Raw genomic sequence first — 22,112 nt, forward strand, 5'->3', positions numbered from 1 at the left:
AAGTTCGTGAAAAATCATTATCTTATGCAAAGCACAGGAAGAAACAAACAAAACAACATTAAATGGAGTTAGAACAATCAATAGTCAAATTAGAGGAGAAACTCGACAATGGAAACCTCACTGAGTCACAAACCTCACACCTTGAGGATGAAATTAATAAACAAAAGCTCGAGTATGAAAAAATAATTGAATATCGTACAAAAGGCGCAATTTTGAGATCAAAAGCCAAATGGTACAATGAAGGAGAGAAGAATACAAAGTACTTTTAAGTCTAGAGAAAAGGCATTTTAAACAGAGCACAATAAGTCACATTAAGGTTAGTGATAACGCTTTCATCAACTCCGATGGAGATATTCTATGTGAGTGCACGTCTTTTTATAAGAACCTCTATGAATCTAAAGTCACGGTAACCAACTTTCTTGACTCGTCAGCTTTCTTTGACGGTGAAAACGATACGGCCCTTAAGGATTACGAAAGAAATGCATGTGAAGGAAAACTTAACGAAAAAGAGGCTCTAGATGCTTTGAAAACTATGGAACCTGAAAATACTCCAGGAACCGATGGCTTACCAGCTGAATTCTATAAAGTCTTTTGGAGAGACATATCTTCTACTTTAATCGACGCATTAAATTACGTTTACGAAACAGTTAAGCTTATTCCAAATTAAGCAATTAAGCTTATTCCAAAGAAAGACGCCGAGCCGTATTTTATTAAGAACTGGAGACCTTTAACACTGCTTAATTGCGACTATAAAATAGCGGCTACGGCAATTGCTGGCCGATTAAAAATTTTTCTTCCTAATCTAATAAACAGCGACCAAACTGGCTTTATAAAAGACAGATTCATAAGTGAAAACATTAGACTATTACAAAGTATCATTTGTTATCTTCTTTGTGTGAGTGTTCATGACTTCCTGATGATACTTCTTTCTAAGGCTTACCATTGTACGTAAAACACAGACGTAGCGAGGCAAGCTACAGCTCCGGCGAATCTCATCGTAGATGGAATTGATCTCGCGTTTTAGATATGCACTCTGTCTGATCTTTCCATTTAGTTCCTCAGAGATGACATTCCTTGTAAAGGTTTCAGAAGACTGCTTCCATTTAGAGCGCCTTGCTTTGTCGACTTTAGCAAACGTTGGAGTTAAGTCGAAGTTCTTACAGAGTCTGAGGAATTCGATTGAGCCATCGCAGTTAATCTGCTTCTTACTACATTGTTCGAGTCTCCTGAACAAATGTAGTTGATTATCGCGTTTTAAGATTCTTATCAATAAAGATTTGGTAATGCAAAGACAGGCAAAAATTAACGATAAAAACCGACGTTTCGGTGTCTTCATGACGCCATTGTCAAGGAGAAATAAAAATTACATAGTTTGCGGCGAGGTGTAACATGAAATTAGCATACAGTGTTTGAAGCTAATTATATAAATACTTTTGCGCGAATTGAATCGCTTTGCACGTTCAGAGTGGGTTTTAGGTCTCTGATGAAAAGCATTTCATTCACCAAACAATCAAACTTATTTCTACACTTTTTCAGAATGCTAAAACGCCTCAGTAGGTCTTTTGGGACTTCGCCGTGCTGTTCGTGATAGTGTTTATATACAGAAGATGCCTTTTGTTTATGTCCATCCACACGTGTGTGTAAGTGTCCACGCGTATAGCCCACATAACCTGCATCACACAGGTCACATTGAAAACGATAAACGACGCGTTGTTGGTTGACGATCTGTGGCTTAGTTTCGCGTACTTTAAGATCTTGGCCAATTTTTCGGCTAACGAATACTGGCTGGACAGTTGTCTGCACCTTTATGCTGAGATTCTTGAGCTCTTTCTTAACATAATTTGCTGATTCCTGGTCTTTAAACGGTATGACCACACGAACAATGGCTCTTGGTTGTTTGGGCGTCTGTGAGGGCTGCTTATCAACGATTCTAGAATGTAAGAAGGTGTTAATGGTGGAATTTACCAAGCGAAACGAAACGTCGGTTTTTATCGTTAATTTTTGCCTGTCTTTGCATTACCAAATCTTTATTGATAAGAATCTTAAAACGCGATAATCAACTACATTTGTTCAGGAGACTCGAACAATGTAGTAAGAAGCAGATTAACTGCGATGGCTCAATCGAATTCCTCAGACTCTGTAAGAACTTCGACTTAACTCCAACGTTTGCTAAAGTCGACAAAGCAAGGCGCTCTAAATGGAAGCAGTCTTCTGAAACCTTTACAAGGAATGTCATCTCTGAGGAACTAAATGGAAAGATCAGACAGAGTGCATATCTAAAACGCGAGATCAATTCCATCTACGATGAGATTCGCCGGAGCTGTAGCTTGCCTCGCTACGTCTGTGTTTTACGTACAATGGTAAGCCTTAGAAAGAAGTATCATCAGGAAGTCATGAACACTCACACAAAGAAGATCTTACGGTTGCTCAACATCGAAATAGACGTTGATGAACATATTTTAAACCTGTCATCCTACAACCTCTCCTTTTTCCAGAAACTGGTCCTTTGCCGAGGATTGAAATTTGCTATTCCTCAACGTGTGTCTGCCATAGATGTGAAAGCAAGCTTTGAAAAAGCTTATTGGAGCCTTGAACCCCACCTCAATAGTGATAATTTAAAGGAACTATCTGCGGCAACGTTACGTTCCGTTGCACTAAATTACATCGAGCGCAAGAGTCCGAAACCTCCAAAGACACTGCTGAGAGCTATCGAGGAGTTAAAAGAACGCGACGACATCGTTATCACGAAACCCGACAAAGGGTCTGGTGTTGTGGTCTTGGACAAAACCGAATACTTACGATTACTATCTGAAGCCTCAATCAATGATACAAGCAAGTTCTGTGCGGTTCCCCTGGAGAAACCCAAGACCAGGGGCAGACCACCCAAACATTACCACCCGCTACTACAAAAGGAGAAGATCCTAGATTCCATTGTTCGTAGAATTCTGCCAAAGACCATTGCAGACTCTGTGAACCCTTCAGGTTCCAGATTGGCACATTTATACGGGTTGCCGAAAACCCACAAAGAACAATTGGCTATGAGGCCTATATTATCAGCGACCGACACGTACAATTATCCCCTGGCTAAATGGCTCGACGAGAAATTGAAGCCCTTGTCACTTAATCAGTATACAGTTACTGATATTTTTGATTTCACAAATGAGATTCACGAGCTTAAGATCAACGAGGGTGAAATCTTGGTTTCGTATGATGTCTCCTCGTTATTCACAAACGTGCCTTTGGATGAAACAATAGAGATCCTGGTCAACAGAGCCTTTACAAACAATTGGTTCAATACAACGCACAATCTTGCCCTTACCAGAACGGATCTTGTCGATCTCCTAAGCGTAGCCACTAAAGGCCAACTGTTTCAGTTTGACGGAGCTCTTTACGAACAGACAGATGGCGTTGCTATGGGGTCCCCTCTCGGGCCCTTATTAGCTAACGTTTTCATGTCATCCATCGAAGATACCCTCCAGCGGCAAGGAAAACTACCATCCTTTTACCGTCGATATGTTGATGACACGCTCACTGTAATGTCTGATTTAGCAACAGCAACTACTTTCCTGCATACCCTCAACAGCGCCCACACTTCGGTCAAATTCACCATGGAGGTGGAAAAGAACGGCAAGCTTCCTTTCCTTGGCACCGAATTACTCAACCATGCACCTCGGATTGAAACCAAGGTTTATGTGAAACCCACAAACACGGGGCTACTATTACACTATCAAAGCCATGTAGACAATCGCTACAAACGGAGCTTACTGACAACCATGCTTGATCGCGCACACCGATTATCTTCCTCCTGGACCTTTTTCTCTGAAGAGTGTGATCGCCTAAAGAAAGTTTTCGCACACCTTAAATACCCGGAACGCTTGGTAAATTCCACCATTAACACCTTCTTACATTCTAGAATCGTTGATAAGCAGCCCTCACAGACGCCCAAACAACCAAGAGCCATTGTTCGTGTGGTCATACCGTTTAAAGACCAGGAATCAGCAAATTATGTTAAGAAAGAGCTCAAGAATCTCAGCATAAAGGTGCAGACAACTGTCCAGCCAGTATTCGTTAGCCGAAAAATTGGCCAAGATCTTAAAGTACGCGAAACTAAGCCACAGATCGTCAACCAACAACGCGTCGTTTATCGTTTTCAATGTGACCTGTGTGATGCAGGTTATGTGGGCTATACGCGTGGACACTTACACACACGTGTGGATGGACATAAACAAAAGGCATCTTCTGTATATAAACACTATCACGAACAGCACGGCGAAGTCCCAAAAGACCTACTGAGGCGTTTTAGCATTCTGAAAAAGTGTAGAAATAAGTTTGATTGTTTGGTGAATGAAATGCTTTTCATCAGAGACCTAAAACCCACTCTGAACGTGCAAAGCGATTCAATTCGCGCAAAAGTATTTATATAATTAGCTTCAAACACTGTATGCTAATTTCATGTTACACCTCGCCGCAAACTATGTAATTTTTATTTCTCCTTGACAATGGCGTCATGAAGACACCGAAACGTCGGTTTTTATCGTTAATTTTTGCCTGTCTTTGCATTACCAAATCTTTATTGATAAGAATCTTAAAACGCGATAATCAACTACATTTGTTCAGGAGACTCGAACAATGTAGTAAGAAGCAGATTAACTGCGATGGCTCAATCGAATTCCTCAGACTCTGTAAGAACTTCGACTTAACTCCAACGTTTGCTAAAGTCGACAAAGCAAGGCGCTCTAAATGGAAGCAGTCTTCTGAAACCTTTACAAGGAATGTCATCTCTGAGGAACTAAATGGAAAGATCAGACAGAGTGCATATCTAAAACGCGAGATCAATTCCATCTACGATGAGATTCGCCGGAGCTGTAGCTTGCCTCGCTACGTCTGTGTTTTACGTACAATGGTAAGCCTTAGAAAGAAGTATCATCAGGAAGTCATGAACACTCACACAAAGAAGATCTTACGGTTGCTCAACATCGAAATAGACGTTGATGAACATATTTTAAACCTATCATTTGTTATGCAAAAGAAAAAAATATGCCAGGACTACTTTTGTTTCTTGATTTTGAAAAAGCTTTTGACACAATAGAATGGACTTTCATTAAAAAAGCTCTTAACTATTTTGGTTTTGGCACTAGTTTAATACAATGGTTCACAATTTTTTACTGCTGTCCAGAGAGCTGCATCTTAAATAACGGATGGACGAGTGACTTTTTTGAAATCCGAAGAGGTGTTAGGCAGGGTTGTCCTCTCTTACCCTATTTGTTCGTTTTAGCGGTTAAAATGTTAGTCAAGGAAATCCGCAGAAATAAAAAAATTAGTGGTTTTCTGATAAATAATGAAGAAATAAAGTTAAGTCAATATGCTGATGACACAACGTTAATACTCAAGGGATTCTCCAAAAGCTTGCCTTCAAACTCTGGACGACTTTTACAAAGTTTCGGGTTTGAAATTGAATGATAAAAAAACAGAGCACTATGGATTGGAGCAAAATGTGGGAGCAGAGATGTTCCTTTTCCTGAGAGGAATTTTAAATGGCCAAAAAAACAAAGCGAAAACTCTAGGAATCTGGCTTTCAGTTCACCCGGAGGAAACCACTGATTTAAATTACGACCAAAAACTTGTAAAGGTCAGGAATATATTAAGCAGCTGGAACTACCGCAGACTGACACTGATGGGTAAAATAGCAGTACTTAAAAGCTTTGTTGTCTCGCAACTTGTTTATGTCTTATCACCGCTACCTTTAAATGTAAAGGCTATTAAAGAAGTAAACAAACTTTTTTTCGCCTTCCTGTGGAATGGAAAAGGAGACAAACTTAAGCGGCGAAACACTATCATTAATGACTATCCAAACGGGGGCCTTAAAATGATAGATAATGTTTCTTTCAGTAAGTCCTTGAAAGCCACCAGGATAAAAAAATATTTGGATGCAGAAAACCGAGGAAAATGGAAACATTTGAAGGACGATTCCAATAATTTTCTTTCTCTCACAGAATTGCAGACTAGGTACGGAATAACAGTTTGCCCTCTTAAGTACTGCGGAATCCACAATTAAACTCTTATGGAAAACACATCAAAACAGCTTTGTACCCAATGATCCTAAAAACGAGTATGAACGTCTTACAACTAAACAACTGAAAGCTCAAAAAGGAAACAAACTAGTTTACACAAAACTTATATCCAGGAAAATTGTACCTCCTAGGCAGGCTCAGCAGAAATGGGTAACGGAATGCGGCATAGAAGACGAAGAATGTATTAAGTGGCATGATACTTAACAACTAGCTTTTAAGTGCTGTATACAAGTACAAGACTTCTCGAATTCCAGTTCAAGGTTTTGCACAGACGAATAGCAACTAACGAATTCTGAACCAGAAAAACTTAGTCACCTCTTTTGGTCCTGTCCCAGGGTGACCGCTTTTTGGACCTTCTTAATACAACGCTTTATTTCATCTCAGATTATTCCAGAAAACTACCAATTCAATCTTCTTATAGCATTAGGTTTGATGCCAGACTCCTCCAAAAATCATTGTCAAATGAATTTTTGCCTCCTTTTAGCAAGACATTATATCTGGATTTGTAAAAACAATAAAACGCTACCAAAGGTAGAAGGCTTTTTCAGATATCTTAAGTCGACCTATCTATTTGAACAAAAGGCTGCAGGCACCTTACAAACGAAATGGGAATTACTGAAAACTTTAATTTAGGAAACCGCTCTTTTTTCTTGCTTCTTTTACTTTGATAAGTCCCTAAACCAACAAATCCTTCACCGCCTTTTCGCAACAGCCTTGCAACCGACAGCCCTTAAACTTTAATGCTTTGATTTTCTGTTCAGTATGGGAAGCAATGTATACTGTTTTACTGTAAATATGTAAATATGTCTATCCTGTAAGTAAGTTGTTTGTTTTGTGTGTGTGTGTGTGGAATAAAAAAATAAAAATGAAAATAAATAAATAAATAAATAAAAAGATCTTAGTTTTCGAGATTTGGAAGGGATCTTGGGTCTTAGTTTTTGAAATTTACAGGGGCTCTTAGGTCTTAGTTTTCGAGACACCCCAATATCCAGCCATCTTGACCGAACAAGCTTGGTCAAGATGGCAAGATAGCTCCATCTTGCCCGCTCGGGTAGCCAATCACAGCCCGGGATTTGGTTCATCTTGCCCGCTCACGGAGCTAGTCATATATATAATAGAAACCGTTTGTAACTTTTATTTGGCGTAATTTTGGCCTGATTTCGGGTTCGCGTAGCATTACTAGTGTACTTCCGGTGTTAATTCCATTTATGGACTCCCGCTGCTCATTAGCAAAGACCGCCTCCCGCCCAAACAACATGTCTCTGATTGGTCCATTGGTCCAAATCTGGCCTTATGATTGGCAAAGAGCTACATAAGCGGAGTACACTACTGACAGTAATATCGTTGATGAGGAAGAGACAAAGCGCCACCGCAGTTAGCATCTGAAATTCTTTTTATCGTTGGATGCCGATCTCGGTTCGAAAGGACGATCCATTTCAATGGAAGATTTATACAACAACTAATGATCAAAGGTTCGGCTGCCTCGATGTGAGAGGTGCTTATCAACCGACTGGAACGGCGGCGATCGAAACTTACCATTCACAGCGGATCATCATGCCATAAAAGGTTACTTGCAACCATCGGACCGCATCGTCTGTTGAAGCCCATCATCATGCAGTCGAAACGTCACAATTCTCATCACGATAATGCTTTACTATTATTGTACGTTATCACCATGATCAACAACTATCGTCTTCGCGAGATACGCGTAGGAAGTGGTGAAGAGTCCTGAACATAAGAAGAAAATCAAATCTACCCCTCCCCCTTTCTACCGAGTAAACTGGCGAAGATGTCGGTGACGTCACCTATTGTCATTAATGTGCCAACCAGAGGCTCATTGGCTGTCGAAACAAACGGTCATTGTTTCTGTGGTTGGCACATTTGAATAACAGAAACAATGTTTGTAAACAGATATTTTCCCTATATCTGCACTGCTGGAACGGCCAGCTAGGCTTCGAACTTATGACCACCGTCTGGTCACACTGAGCTGGGCACTTTTCGTGGTAAAGGCAAATTTAGGTTTACAAGCTTCTTTTGTCACGAAATTCTGAATACACAAGCACATCTAAACCTTCTAAATTTGGCTTTGGTGCGTCGTTATAAACAACGTGTTTGTGAATTTCTCATTACATGTCGAAACTCTTTGTTCACAGGTTATTTGTAAGGACCTAGATAAAAAACGTTTTGTTGTTAAGATCTCGTGGTCTTTGTGATGAGAAACAACGTGTGAAGAACTGTTAAAAGATCAGTTATTGGTATTCTCATTTGGCCATAAAGGCGGTTGCGGTTTTAAGGAGAAAAAGAAAGCAGTTAGCGGACTAAAAAGAGAGGCATTTTGCGGATTGTGCGACCCCCTATAACAGACCCTCATCTTAGGGTGTTTGCGCGAAGGAGGATTCCTTTATCTTTTTTGAGTTGGATGTTTAGCAATTTTGAGAAATTTGGTTGTCACACGCAACTCGATTGTCGACGATAGAAACAGACTGCTTAAGTAAAAAAATCACAAAAGTATTCGCGGATCTTTTTATTTCCTTTATTCCAACCATATTCCAATAGCTAAAATATAAAGAGAGGATATTATATGAATATACACATTTTGCCAAAAAACGAGGTTGATGCGAACGCCTTCGTAAGCAGTTATCCAGATTTCCGGTGTTGCATTAGAACCGACAACGCACAAAACGGGATTCTGGACAACCGATCCTCGGATCTTTCCCCTGTGCGTTAAATAGAAGAGCTCTGGAATGAGATTATAAAATGGCGGAAGTTTGTAGTTTGCGCCTGCGCAAATGCAGGGGAAGCAAGTTTTATGAACGACGGAAAAGACAACGGACAGCCCCGAAACCTTATGCCTGGCTCGAGGTATCAGTTGTTTTGCAAACGTTTTCATGAAATCAGAAATTTAATCTCAATAATCTCGACCCAAGGCCTCTTCCCTTTAGTCCATGTCTAAGGGCCTTTACTGCCAAGAATGAATAGGATTTAGAAACAGGTGGCGGCAGACGTGGCGGCGTAGTTCAACCAATGCGCATGCTCAAACATCTTGCCGCAAACAACCGTTCTTCTCATCTGAGGTTCAAATTCCATCAAGGTTCCATTTTTGTTATCCTTTGTTTTTTGTTTGGTCTGAACTTGCTCAAATTTCACACCGCTTCAGTTGCAAAGGCCTCAAGTTACAAAAGAACTGTTCCAAATGCTTAAAATATAATTTATTCACATTAATGGAAATGATATCATTTGTCTACAAAAGGCGCTCTAACACTCCTCTTAAGGACGTTCGCGCCCATTGCTACTGCGCATTTTTCCGCGCATGTCACGCACACGTCATGCATCGCAGACCACGAGGGTAAACAAACATGGAATCGAGCCTGTGTTTGATCCTCGGTTGGGCAAAGGGTCGCTTGTGGCATCATGGGATAGCTATGGACCCAAGTCTTCTCGGAAATGTCACGCAATAACGTGACAGTGCGAATAGACAATCGCTTTGAGAACTTCGCAGCGATTTTACTCCCGGTGACCCCCATTTTTCTTTCCGTAGATCACTTCCTTTCCCGATTTTGTCCAATTTAACAAAAAACAAAAAAATCTGTACGTGAGAAGTTACAAATATTTCGCCTTTTATGCTCTCGTGCGACCGAAGTTTTCTTTCTTAGACTAGTATGTATCGTTTTTCAAGGTCTATTTCACCTCAGAAAAAGACATCAGCTGCAAAAGTTTATTAAGTTATATTAGTTATGTTGAATTGAGTACGTTTACCTGATCTAAATTTCACTAATGTAGCTTTTTTCTTGCTGACAGTTGTAAGCTAAGATCGTCGTAAAATAACGCAAGCTTCAAAACGTGCACCTCATGATCTCGAAAACGAGCACGGTGACCCCAATTTTTTTGCCTTTCTGCGTGGCAAGTTTTAAAAAAATCTGTACGTGGGAACATTTTGGGCGCGAACGTCCTCAAGACTACAGACTGCGATTTTTTTGCACAAACGAGCATAAACTATTAGCCCGACTCTTCTAAACGTAACTTCGTGGTATGTTCGGTCAGTGATGCATTCCGACGAAAAAAAGGCAACGCAACAAGTATCAAAAGGTTTGAACATGATACAAACAGGTTCTGCACTTTATAGTAAAAAGCTACAGGTAGTAGTAGTTCCATGTCAAGGGCTTCTTAACCAAAATCCGTAGAAAGCGACAACTACTTAAACTGCGCATGCAAACGCTCGTCAGTAATTTATTATCCAGAACTTGTACTGCTAAGTTAAAGTAAAACATTTCAAATCGTCCATTCTATCTATTTCTAACGCCCTAAGCAAGAAACGTTAACTTAAAACGTCATCGTTTCCGATGCTTTCCGCGTTTTTTTCCTCGCTTTTCCTGTTTCACGAGGTTAACATCTTCAAGCCGTATTTCATCTGAATCTTCTTCATTTTCCTGGAGACTTTCCTCTGTTTCCTCGTAATCTTCGTGTCCATGTGCTACGGAATCTGATTTGGCTAAGTAAAAATTCAAAGATGTCACATTCATGTTCTTTTGGCTTGCAACCGTCCGTGGGGATTAACAAGCAAGCGAGGACCGGTTAATGCGACACTGAAGAGTGGTAAAGTCGACAGACTGGCAAAAGGCACCTGACTTTACTTTAAACGAACTTAAAGAAATACCAGTCCTTATTTTCCGGACTAAGAAGTTCTGTCCGGTTGGAACCATAGCTCTCAGTGCTCCAAGGGCACGGAGGAGGATACTCAGTGACCAAGCGATAGAAACTCTATTACTGCTCGATCACCGGTGTATAGAAAAATTAGGTTGAGATAAATCATCATTATCATCGTCTTTATCGTTACTAAATTATTAAATATGTAATGGCAAATTTGAGCCTAGTGAAAAAATCTTATCCATCCTGGGCAGCACGTTAACTCATTATCCCTTAAGTATCCGCTTGCGTCGGAACCTCACACCCGATGGCTAGGAAGACAACCCCCTCTTAAAAAAACAAAACAAAATCAGTTTGTGAACAGAATGTTGAGTCGAGGAAATGGTCTCTTCATCAAGTGTAATATATTAAGGTTGAGAAAAAGATATACCTATAATTGCGAGAAGAGGAACGCTTTCAGTCTCGGGGTATAAAAGAAACATTTTCACTCACTTAGGATTTCGATCACAGCTAGCGGAATAAAAACATGAGGAACTCGAAATTAAAAGTAAACCATTCTTATAGCCGGCCTACTTGAATTAGTGACTATTTTGATTTAAGTATCGATTGTTGTCCTTCAGAGCGAGGCCTATAACTTCAGGCTTTGTTTTTCAAGCAAAGTTTTAGATGATTGGTCGTTGAGCTTATGTGTGTCGTCAATGGGAAGCATCGATTTATTTGCCTACATACCTTGTTCAGTTTTCTCCAATTCAGCTTTGAACTCTTTCACTGCCTCCAAAAGTAATGTGGTATTAGTCCAGCGGCGGTTCGATTCTATTTTCTTCACTTCAGAAAGAAGACAATCACGACACCTTTCTAGACGTTCGAAGTCGAGAGTTACATCCTCCATTTGTTTCCTCTCGGCAAATAAGTCGTCTCCCAGTTGCATTAAATAAGGATAAATCTCTGCCACATACAGATTTCTGAAACTTTGGAATTGCTCTAACTTTTCTAAATGGCCTTGGGACCTTTGGTGGGTCTCAGCTGTCTCTGCCACCCCTTCTGAGTGTATCAACTCTGCTTGGAAGAGTGGGCTTCTCTCTTCGAGATTGTCTAGCCAGAGAAAATAAATTGAAAAGATAATAGTATGTGTTTTATTGTGGTGATGCAGCTTTTTATTTACTGAGAAGACAACTGGAACATACAGGCTCAGGGGCGGATCTAGGGGAGGAGTGCAGGAGGTGGGCACTTCCCCCCCCCCCCCCCTCCCCCAGCCGTAAGTTAAGACATTTCTTAGGTGTGCACTCCCTTATAAGAAAAATCCTGGATCCGCCCCTGATGTAGGCTCCATTACCAGCTGCTGTTTCGGGAAATGAGCCAGCGCTCACTGCTGAAAGCACAACTGGACGCGTGAGATGAGCCATTGTTGGTCTCCCCCAATCTGAAACCTGCCGGCTCAAATCGCACAGGGATAAATTATATTTTTTGGAGGAATTGTGGCTGCGAAGGTTTTCTTTGACCCGACCCGTGTTCGAGTTACAGTGCTTTTAAGGTGTGAAACAACCAAGATTTCGACAACTGAAATTTTAAGAGAAGCTGGAGTATGGCATTGTGTCGTTTTCTACGTCACAGACACAATCTATCGCTCACGCGTCCTACCAGCCGTCTCTTCTCGGGGAGGACACCAGAACTCGAGTGAGCGGCGGAAATCGAGCCTACCCCTGAGGCTGAGAAAGTTTTCTCTCTCAACTAGGTATTGCATGCGGTAAGTTAAGAAAGCGAGGGGAATTTCACTGGTGTTATGAAGACAATTTTTTTTTTGTCATTCATAAAAATACATAACTTGTCAATCCCTGACACAAACAAAATAAATGTGTTGTCACCTTTGTTATCTTCTTGGTTCTGAAGCGGGTGGTCGTCCGCCAGTGTTTTGAAGGTCGTTCCACAGATTCCACAACCTGTCATGTCGATACTGAACCTGGAGAAGTGTTCCTCTAATACATCCCTTGAACTCGAGATTTGCTCCTCAACGGACACCTGCGCGCGTACCCTTTGAGTTGTCAAGGTTTCAGCTTCCTCCATATCACTTATGTTTGATCGAGCTTCATCTCTATCTCGTCTCTCTTCAGCTGTTAACTCTACTTCCATGCTTTCCTCAGGTTCGTCCAGATTTGCTCCTTCAAAATTTGTTTCTTGGAGGTCAGAATCAACTTCTTGAACTTTTGGGTCACTTTGTTCCACTTTCCTTTTTAGGATGGAGACGTCAATGGAAAAATTCGAAGGATAGTCACTAGGATTAGATGGCCCATCGAACCAGAGTTTGCCCTTACTCCAACGAAGGTCCAATAGCTCCTCGCCTCGGTTTTCCAGCAACCACGTTTTCAGTATTTTGACAACGTCAGAGTAGCCCTCTGCCTCTTGGATGCTCTTTAATACGGGCTTGAGGTGGCTTGGCAAACTCGGGTTTGGATCAAGGATGAGCAATCTTAGAAGTAAAACTTCTTCTGCAGAAGTGGGAATTCCTTCACCACAATTGCAAAGCATCGTGAGAAAGAGCATCAAGGCTCTCTCGGCTTCTTCTACAGTGGAATTCTTTAAAGAAAGAGCGTGTCCAATAACGTCAAATGATGAACTTACCTCACCGCATGTCAGCTTTACCAAGTAGTTCAAAATTGAGGTAATAGCATTTTTAAGTCGCTCTTTGTTTGGTTCTTGTCTTGCATTTTCATCGACTGCTTGGTACAACGTCAAAGTTCCCTTGTCCACGCCAGGTCTGAAGCTGTCCCAGAACTTAACCATGGTTAGATAGCTCCTTGGTAAGCAAACCGAGTATCGGTGCTCTAAACACAGTCTGGCGTACAGTGCGAGACAGGCGGTCATCTGGTGCTCTAAGATCATCACGGTGTTGGCAATGGACGGAAACATTACAGAGCTTCGTTTGGCTGTAAGGGTCAGGAAACGTCTTATTATCAGATGGGCCGCATTTTCCACATCACCATACACGTACAACCTATTCAAGCCGCGCTCCCACCAGTGCAGATAACTTTCGTAAACGGAACTGCTTCCTTGACTTCTAACCATTCCATATTTCTTCAGCAGAACCTTAAAATCCTCCGACGTTTTGGTCATCTTTTCGAAAGCATCGTCCTCTTTACAGATCAATCGCACCATATTTGGAGAAGAATCAGTCAAGTGTAGCAAGCATGACACTTTCAGGAAGTTGTTTGTATCCGAGAGCCGATTCACTGTTTTAGTCCATAAGTGGTATGCGAATCGTAAAAGTCGATTCTTCACTGCTTTTGTCTTCCTGATGCTACCGACGTTTGGAAGATGATGTTCTCTGCACCCAGACAAAGGAAACAAGAAATCATAAAAATGCTGACATGAAAGAAATTCCTCGATACTCTCATCGTTAAGATCGCAAGCGTCTTTCACGCCTTTGTTTGACGAAATGTCTAAAATGCCTCGTTGGATAACAGATTCCAAGTAAACAAAATTGAATGTAGCATGAAAGCGTTTGTCGAAGAGATCTTTGGAATCCTCATGTTCGAATTCACAACAACAAGGTTTTCCGTCTGTAACCTTTCTGCAGACAGAATTTCTCGAGAAGGACTTTCCTAACATCTTGCGGATCATTTGTTTTAGCAAAACACAATTTTGAATGAGGAAACGTGCAACCTTCAAGCGGGCATTAGCTGAATCGATCGTGGCCTCCGTTTTTGAAACATTGCTCTTCATAAATTCAGGGTCCACTTTGGAGAACCTTCCTCCACGCTCGTTAAAATACACCATACTGTGCGCGACGCCTGTTGTAAAAATTCCGAAATGCTTTTCACATTGTTCTACTTCATAGCGTTCCTCATTGGTTAGCTGAGAAGGACGTTTGTACAAGAGGTTAATGAGACGAAGTAATCTCTCTAATGACCGGACAACAATCCACTGACTAAATCTTTCTGGGGGTGAGTAATTTGTCGATTTTAACAACTCCGTTACACTCTCAACTTCCCCACAGCAGTTTTGGCATTTGTCAAACAATCTGCCGGCCTCTTGGAACTTTTGAGCATCCTTGGACAGTTTTCCAAGAAGGAGAAGTACTTCCGCCTGTCCATTGATGTCATCGCAACTCTGGTAGTTCTCCAGAGCTCGTTGGAGAATTTGTCGAACGTCAGTTTGAGCGACCTTGCTCGTTCGAGCCAGGGACATTAAACAATCAGCAGAAAACCTAGGATCATTAGAATACTCCATTGCTTCTTGAAATCTTCCCATGTCCCTCAGAAACTGAGCTGCCTCCTCTCTCTTTCCTTCCTTTTCCATGGTCTTTGCTGCCTCACTGATGCAACCTCTTTTCTTCAAAAACGTAATACGATCAGCTGACGGAAGGTGTTGCAAAACTTCATACATTTCTTCTATGTTCCCTCGATTAAAGTGTTTGTCTGCCAGTAGGTGACACAGCCTCTCAGCAGTCCGGGTTGATTTTGGTGGAATGACTCCCTGTAGGCTTTCTGGACCGCTACTCGAAGAAAGGATGTTGAACCGTTCAAGAACTTTTAAGGCTTCGTCAAAATGGCCTGCACGACACAAGGTCTCGATTGCATCGCGATAGTTGTTCTGTGATTCGTAGCACCTACTCGAGTCAATCGGAAGCCCCTTCTTCTTGAAGAGTCTAGCAGCCTCTTGAAGCTGTAAGAAAAGTAAGGAATACAATTTGGCCATTCAATACAACAGCTACACAAATTACATTTGATAAGTTCCTTAAGCTAAATAAAACCCATGAATTGAACTTACCTTCCCCGGCATTTTCTCGTAGAGCTTTGCCAGCAAAATAAATTCCTGGGAATTATTAAGACAAATCCCAGCTTCCTCAGGCATGCCACATTTCAAAAAGCTTTCACTAGCCTTGAGAAATTCATCACGCATCCGTTCTTTACTGGTGTAACGAAACGTAATGGCTTCTGCTGCCTGTATCCGTGCTTTACATTTCTCAACCATTGATTTGTCACCAGCACGTCTGAAACACTGCATTGCCAATGCCCACAGTCCTTTCTTGTAAAAGCGATGGCCTCCTTTTTGCCATTCCTCTGGTGTTGACTTCGTAGCAAACATTCGGGGCAATTCTGTTCCTTCGTCATTTTCTGATAAGGAAACGACTTTAACGAGGTCAAGTCGTCGAAAATATTCGAATACCGGTGCTCGAGCGTCTTCGTCTTCGTCAAAGAACCAGACGTTCACTCTTGCTCGAGTGATCGCCGTGTACAAATACTTGAACTCAGAGTTCAGAACCTTGTGCTTTTCTGGATCAAATTTCAGGGGACGCGAATGGTGAACGGCAACTTCGTCCTCAGTTATTTCCGCCAGCCAAGTTGGAGCCAAAGCATTTGCTTTGCTTTGATTCTCAAGATAACTTGTCACAACTCGCCATTCTTTTCTAGCCTAACAAAAACACAAGGCCATCAGCAAGAATAATTAACTTGGAGTAATCATGCAAGGATTAAAGTGCGTCTCCTCAGACCCCTCATTTGTAATAGGAGGCCTAAGGTGAAGGACTCTTTAATACAAATCCTTTCCCTATCTTCATATTTTACGTATTTTATGTATGGTGATGGTTCTTTCACTGAGAACATAAGTCCCAGGTTTCCTGTTTCTTTTAATTCGATGAATATCGTTCATCTATGGCTGCGACGCAGCCGTCAATCAGGAATGAAACGAAGCTGAAGGAAGCCTGTGATGGCCTAATGATCATAACCATTCTGGGGACAAAACAGCGGAGGAACTTTCGTGGCATTTAAAACTGAAGGAGTGGAACTACTTGTAAATGCCACGTCTTTACGTAGCTTCAAACATTTAAGATTGAAAATAACTCGGGCGGTAAAAAAACTGACACTAAATGCATCAACGTTACAAGCCAGCTAGTCAACATGGTACACTTATGTCAATTTGATGATCGACCACTGGTAAGTGTTTACATTAGTTATTTCTCAAAGGTATCCGTAAGGGTGGTCCATGGAAGTTCCAGTAAGGTGGTCAGTGGACCAGTACGGGTCCGATGGTCCATGGAGCCTGAGTGTCAGCCTTTTCGGGTCATGGTTTAGCTATGGTTTAGGGTTATTTGCTTAACGCGACTTGCTATTTTGTTAATTGCAAAGTTTCAAGATGGTGCTGTTTTCACTTGGAAGGGCACAAATTTGAAGACAAAGCTACCAAGTGTTTCCGAAAGAAAAGGCTGCAACGTTGAACTCTTTCATGTTTTCTTTTAACAGCAATCGTAGTTTGAGTTCCTGGGTTATTTTTCTTAAAACAGGCTATTTCTTTCTAAAACGAATTATGTTTAGCATAGCCGTGAGAGTTCACGTTTCACTCAGAAATAACTGGTCTTCTCTGTTAGTAATATGTAATGAATATTGAACTGATAGATAGTTCATGAGAAAGTAACCTACCTGAGAATCCTTGAAGAAGTTGTAAATCAGTACATCGTCAAACTCCAGGCCTTTGGCCTCGTAAATAGTCAGGACAAGTGCTTGCTTTAGCTCTTCTGGCATTGCTTTCCTGGCTTCATTCGACACTACAAGAACAACCTGATGGGCTCCAAACTCAATTTTCGAAGCCTGCCTTTGATTTCCCTGAAGAAGCAAAGCAAGGTCTGTTGGACTGCAAGATTTCAAAAGCACTGGTTTGGGTCCATAGAAAAGCCCTTCGTCCCTCTTAAGCTTGTCAAAGGATTCAGGGAAAAAACCCAGTAGTAAGTCTACGACACTTGAAGCTAGATGAAGAATGCCCGCGTGTGATCGATAGTTGTATGTCAGTTGATACAGCTTTTTTGGAACTCTTAATTTGAGACGGACGTCTTTCATAGCTGCTGCTTCTTTGGCGTGATGGAACAAGGTCTTCAGATCCTCAAAGCGGAATGCTATTCCTCTCATAATACTTTGTGCTGTGTCACCTGTGAAGAACATTTCGTTTGGTGAGCGACAGCATCGAATCAATAGAGACAACTCCGCTTGCGTGAAGTCTTGAGTTTCATCTACGTAAAACTCATGTACTGACCATTCAGGTGCAGGGATGCTCTGGAGGCGCTGATAGATGTTAAAAACCAAGTCTGCTTCATCAAACATCCTTTTCGATGAGAGAACGCGTTGATAAATAAGGAAGAGATTATAAACGACGCCTCTATCTGCCGTGAAGTTGCTCGCTTTTTTCTTGCCAAGAAGCATGTAGTCGTTTTCTGTGAGCACCCCTTTACCACCAAGCAGTGCCTCAGCAGAGCCTTTTATGAAGGATCTAATTTCCGTCCACACTAAAGTTGGATGGTAGCCGATCTTGGACGATTTGATCATTTGGGGCCAAATCTCGCTTTGGAAAACCTGATAAGTGATTTCCCTTCTCGGATCCCTTTCTCTTTTTTGATCTCCTGTTCTTTTTGTTCGCACTTCGTCGTCCTTAACATTTTCCGTCGATTCTTCGCCCTCCTCGTCACCACTTTCCTCATCCGTCTCTAAAGATGGAATCAACTGCAAAGGGTTATCTTCTTCTCCCCAGCCCTCAATTTTTCTAATTAAGCTACCATCTGGGGCGCGCCTAAAGAAGGGTTCACCCGGAAGAGAGGCATCAAGCAACAAGAGCCAATCCCGTGAGTTCACAAATAAGGGCCACTCCTCTTCATGAATGTCCTGAATCCTCCAGGGAATAGGGTGACCTTCAAAGTTAACGCGTGGTGTCTCTGCAGGGCAAGCACGACAAAGTTCCTTGAAATTCTTTTCGACTTCTCGACAAAGTACAGTATTCTTTGTTATAAACACTTGATGAAGATGTTCAAGGTTGGTGCTGCTTGTGTCTTGAAGACTTTGTTCCTTGAACTGAATTTCCTCGCTAGGTAGATGATGGGGGTATGAAGTACGTTTCTGCAAATGAGATTCTTCAGAATCTTCTCGTGCCTCCGAGGCTGTGGCAGATGCAGTCCAAACGTCAGCTTCCTGGCCCAGTGAGGTGTTTGATGCTGATGGGTGGTCTTTAATGCAAGTTCCCTGTTGGGTTGATTGTTTCCTCGTTTCTTCTTCTTCGTCGTCTTGGCATATATCTTCTTCCTGTGCCAAACACTTTGGAATGTAAGGACCAGCAGTGAGAGCCTTTTCCCAATAACGCTGAAAATGATTCCATAAGCGGTATAGACAACATGTGGTCTTTCCTGTGCCACTACGACCCAACAAGATAATAGGAGTTGATGGATCGGGTTGGAGGTTAACAATGGCATATTCGAGTTCTGTTATCTTGAAGGGAAAGTCAATCTTTGTAGAAGAATCGCTTTCTAAAACTGATTTCACCAGAGGTGTATTAAACGAGTAAAACTTGAGGATGTGGTAGTCTTGATCATTTGCACTTGCTGGTGGGTAAAAGATCTTTGACAAATCCTGACCGATAGTAGTCTTCTGAGCTTCTTTCTTTTTTCTTTCACGTTTGGGGGCTTGATTACCCTCCTCAACTTCCGTGTACTTGCTTGGCAAGCACAGGTTTGATGATGACGCAGCGTTATCCATAGGGATCCCTTTCAACTTCGTTTTTATGAGGCAGTCCATCCCTCGATCAATTGACTTTATGATACGTTCGATTGAGCGCTGAAGCTTGTCATGGTCTAACACAATATCCCAGACACGGATGATGTCACAGTAGATTCGACCTGCCGCATTTTCTGCGTTTAAACGATGCTCTGGAGAATCACTCAATCTGTTGGAAAAGGCAACAGTCTTTTCCCAAATAATTCGCTGACTTTTTGTCAACTTCGTCTCGTAAAGGTGGATTCCTGCTTTCTTCGCTTGACCTTCCAACCTCTTGCAAAGGTTTTCATTACTCCATCTTCCATTTGCTAGCATTCGTATTTTGTCCACAATGCGTTTTCGCAAGTTGTTGCCGACCTTTTTACTCCTCATGATCTTCCAAACATCATCTGTGCAGTCCACTTCCCACGAAAGGTTCTCAAAAGGTGAATTAAAATCAATTTCGGTCTCCCTTTCGTCATAAAAGGGCTCTTCCCCTATTGATTCATCGTCAATGACGTCAGATCTGGTGTCTTTGTGTTCCGGAGATTCTTTGAAGACCTCCTTGTTGTTGTTGTAGCTGTTATTCATTGTTTCGTTTTCACGTTCCCTGATCATGTCAGAAGAAACGCAGTTCCCATCTAATGCTTCGTTGCCTTCCTGTTCCTCGAATGTACTTAATGGAGAAAATAGCACATTTTTTGACAAAGACTCTATAAGTCTGGCAACATTTTCTCTCATTTCTATGCGCCACTGCTGTTTTTCGTGAATCTTGCTTATTTTGTCTTCTCTGGATTTATTTTCTTTGTTACCGTCACTAGAAACGGACCACTCATCATCTTCAGTTTTTGCTGGTGTGACAACTTGAGACTTTTCTTGTTTGGCAGAGACATTTTCTGAGACTGTTCTGGTGGAGCCGATATCAGGAGCTTCGGGTTTTATAGAGCTCATAGCGTCACTGATTATTTTCCGGCGAAGATCCTTTCCGAAAAGCATGTCAATGGCCCTCTTTCCTTTCTTGTTGCGAAAATGTGGATTGACATTAGCATCCTGGAGAATTCTGATTGCATCACGCCTATGTTTTGTTGGCTTCCCAGTACATACCAGATGGTAAAGAGTATTCCCATCATTGTCCTGAACAGATTGAAAACCAGGGATATGAGAACCCAACATGGCTTCTAGGAATCTTAAATTTCCTAAGAAAGCAATATAAATTCAATAAAACATGCGAAAAGTCATAACTATTCATTTATTTAATCTCGTTAGGGTTATGAGTTAGGCTTCTTTCTGAAAAATCCAGACTTGAACGTGATTGGAACCCATGACTGCGCGATTGCGCTGCATTGCTCTACCTTCTGAGCTATCATGAGTTCGAAATGGCCCCTTTGCCGTCCATGGGACTTAACTTTTTGTTACACGGCGGCCATGTAATAACACGGCGGCCATGTTGAGTCCCGAGGGAATGAAAACTTTCGTTTTGCCCCACCGAAACTTTTTCCCAAACATTTCAAGTCGAAGCTCAGAGTACGAAATCTATTGTCTATGACCAATATGGCCGCCGAGCGAATAAGGCCGATTTGTCGTCGTGTTGAGAAGAAGCGAGCATGGTTTTTAATGGTGTTATTTATTCGTAATAGGTACACGGAAAACATATTTTAAGAAGAAAAAGTGTTGGATAGCAAAAGTTGTGGTATTTACATATAAATGACGTGAAACTGCAGCATTTGGAGCCAGACACTGAGTGCAAGGTGAGGACTGTAGCGTTCCAATTTGCTTACATTTCTTTGCAAGATTGAGCAATTTGAAATCACTTTACTAAAATACTATAGCCCCGGACAAACAAGTAGGATCAAGAATAAAGGGCTTGCAGCGCGAAAACAAGTACGGTGACCCCATCTTTTTATTGCATTTTTTAATGTCCTGTGTATGAATATCAATTGTGCCAAGTTTGACAAAAATCTGGATAGTACGTCATTTTCAAGGAAATTACGCTAAGTTGCTTATCAAACTGGGATGATCTTTCTTACTTTCATTTCATTCATAGAAATACCAAGAAAAGAAAGATCTCATTATACCTTAGATTCTTTGCAATTTGTCTACTCGAGAAGTGATGATTTGTGGTGATTGTGAGCTCTGATTCTTCACAAAGAACTTACGGAAACTAATTAACCTATGCGTGAGCAAAAAATACCGAATCAAGAAATACCATTTTGGAGGTCTTTCTTTAACGCTTTGTGAATCATAGGATCACCATTATGGCTCGCTACACAACAGTCTCCTCCCTTCTTTACAAGTTTCTCCACAAGTGGCAGGTCTTCCCTTTTCAAGGCTTCCTCAAGAGGTATAATTTGGGATCCCTCGATCTTGTTTGCTGAGGCGCCATTCTCAAGGAGAGCGGACATTAACAAAGGTTGCTTGGAGTCAAAATGATGAATGACTTCACCAAGTGGGACACTAGAGGCGTCGATATTTGTTGCCAGTCCTCCTCCTCCAAGTACCTGTGTCGATGGCCCTCCTCCGCCGATATACAGGACCCTTAGCTTGTCCCATTCCTTCGTTTCGATCACTTTGTTGGTCACTTCCGTCAGCAGTTGGCTCGGGAAAGGAGCTGTGAGGGCTGAAGTTCCCTCTAAGAACACAACAAAATAACCAGTCGAGATAAAATTGTTTAGTATATGCTAAAACAGTGGATAGCGTTAAGGCGCGCTCTGTTCAGGTACTCAAAATTCCGAATATCCTTTGCTATTTACCTCCGAGCAACTCACGCGGGAATTGCGCCTGAAAATATTGCAGGAAAGAATGAGTTGAAATCATCTTGGTACTATATTATCTCACTGTTTAACTATATACTAAAACAAGTATTCAACTTTGTGTCGGTGGTTAGATATTTACC

The 22,112-nt window shown here is 41.6% G+C and overlaps 3 protein-coding genes across 3 annotated transcripts in view; 1 reads left to right on the forward strand and 2 right to left on the reverse strand.

Annotated features, from left to right (window-relative positions):
* Positions 1-1,385: 1,385 nt before the first annotated feature.
* LOC138001090 (uncharacterized) lies at positions 1,386-2,236 on the reverse strand. Its single transcript, XM_068847755.1, has 2 exons — positions 2,137-2,236; positions 1,386-2,009 (listed from the first exon to the last, which is right to left on the reverse strand). Exons 1-2 carry the CDS (start codon positions 2,234-2,236, stop codon positions 1,420-1,422), a joined length of 690 nt encoding a protein of 229 aa, XP_068703856.1. The 3' UTR covers positions 1,386-1,419.
* LOC137999063 (uncharacterized) lies at positions 2,114-4,458 on the forward strand. Its single transcript, XM_068844890.1, has one exon. It carries the CDS (start codon positions 2,358-2,360, stop codon positions 4,422-4,424), a length of 2,067 nt encoding a protein of 688 aa, XP_068700991.1. The 5' UTR covers positions 2,114-2,357; the 3' UTR covers positions 4,425-4,458.
* Positions 4,459-8,678: 4,220 nt separating this feature from the next.
* Positions 8,679-22,112, reverse strand: part of LOC138000171 (TPR and ankyrin repeat-containing protein 1-like) — a 40,276-nt gene continuing 26,842 nt past the window's right edge. Inside the window, exons 16-21 of the mRNA XM_068846388.1 lie at positions 21,426-21,848; positions 17,129-20,415; positions 15,480-16,124; positions 12,578-15,374; positions 11,445-11,807; positions 8,679-10,560 (exon numbers count right to left, since the gene is read on the reverse strand). Coding sequence (XP_068702489.1) covers positions 10,400-10,560; positions 11,445-11,807; positions 12,578-15,374; positions 15,480-16,124; positions 17,129-20,415; positions 21,426-21,848 — 7,676 coding nt within the window. The 3' untranslated portion in view covers positions 8,679-10,399. The remainder of the gene's footprint in view (positions 10,561-11,444; positions 11,808-12,577; positions 15,375-15,479; positions 16,125-17,128; positions 20,416-21,425; positions 21,849-22,112) is intronic.

The sequence above is a fragment of the Montipora foliosa genome, chromosome 4 (genome assembly GCF_036669935.1).
Source record: "Montipora foliosa isolate CH-2021 chromosome 4, ASM3666993v2, whole genome shotgun sequence".
Lineage (NCBI taxonomy): Eukaryota > Metazoa > Cnidaria > Anthozoa > Scleractinia > Acroporidae > Montipora > Montipora foliosa.

Bases quoted from the DNA above. Each gene is read 5' to 3' on its own strand.
- LOC137999063 (XM_068844890.1), top strand. From the start codon at position 2,358: ATGGTAAGCCTTAGAAAGAAGTATCATCAGGAAGTCATGAACACTCAC.
- LOC138001090 (XM_068847755.1), bottom strand. From the start codon at position 2,236: ATGACATTCCTTGTAAAGGTTTCAGAAGACTGCTTCCATTTAGAGCGC. The intron at 2,010-2,136 runs GTCTGAGGAATT...GGTAATGCAAAG, and splicing joins TAAGTCGAAGTTCTTACAGA to ACAGGCAAAAATTAACGATA.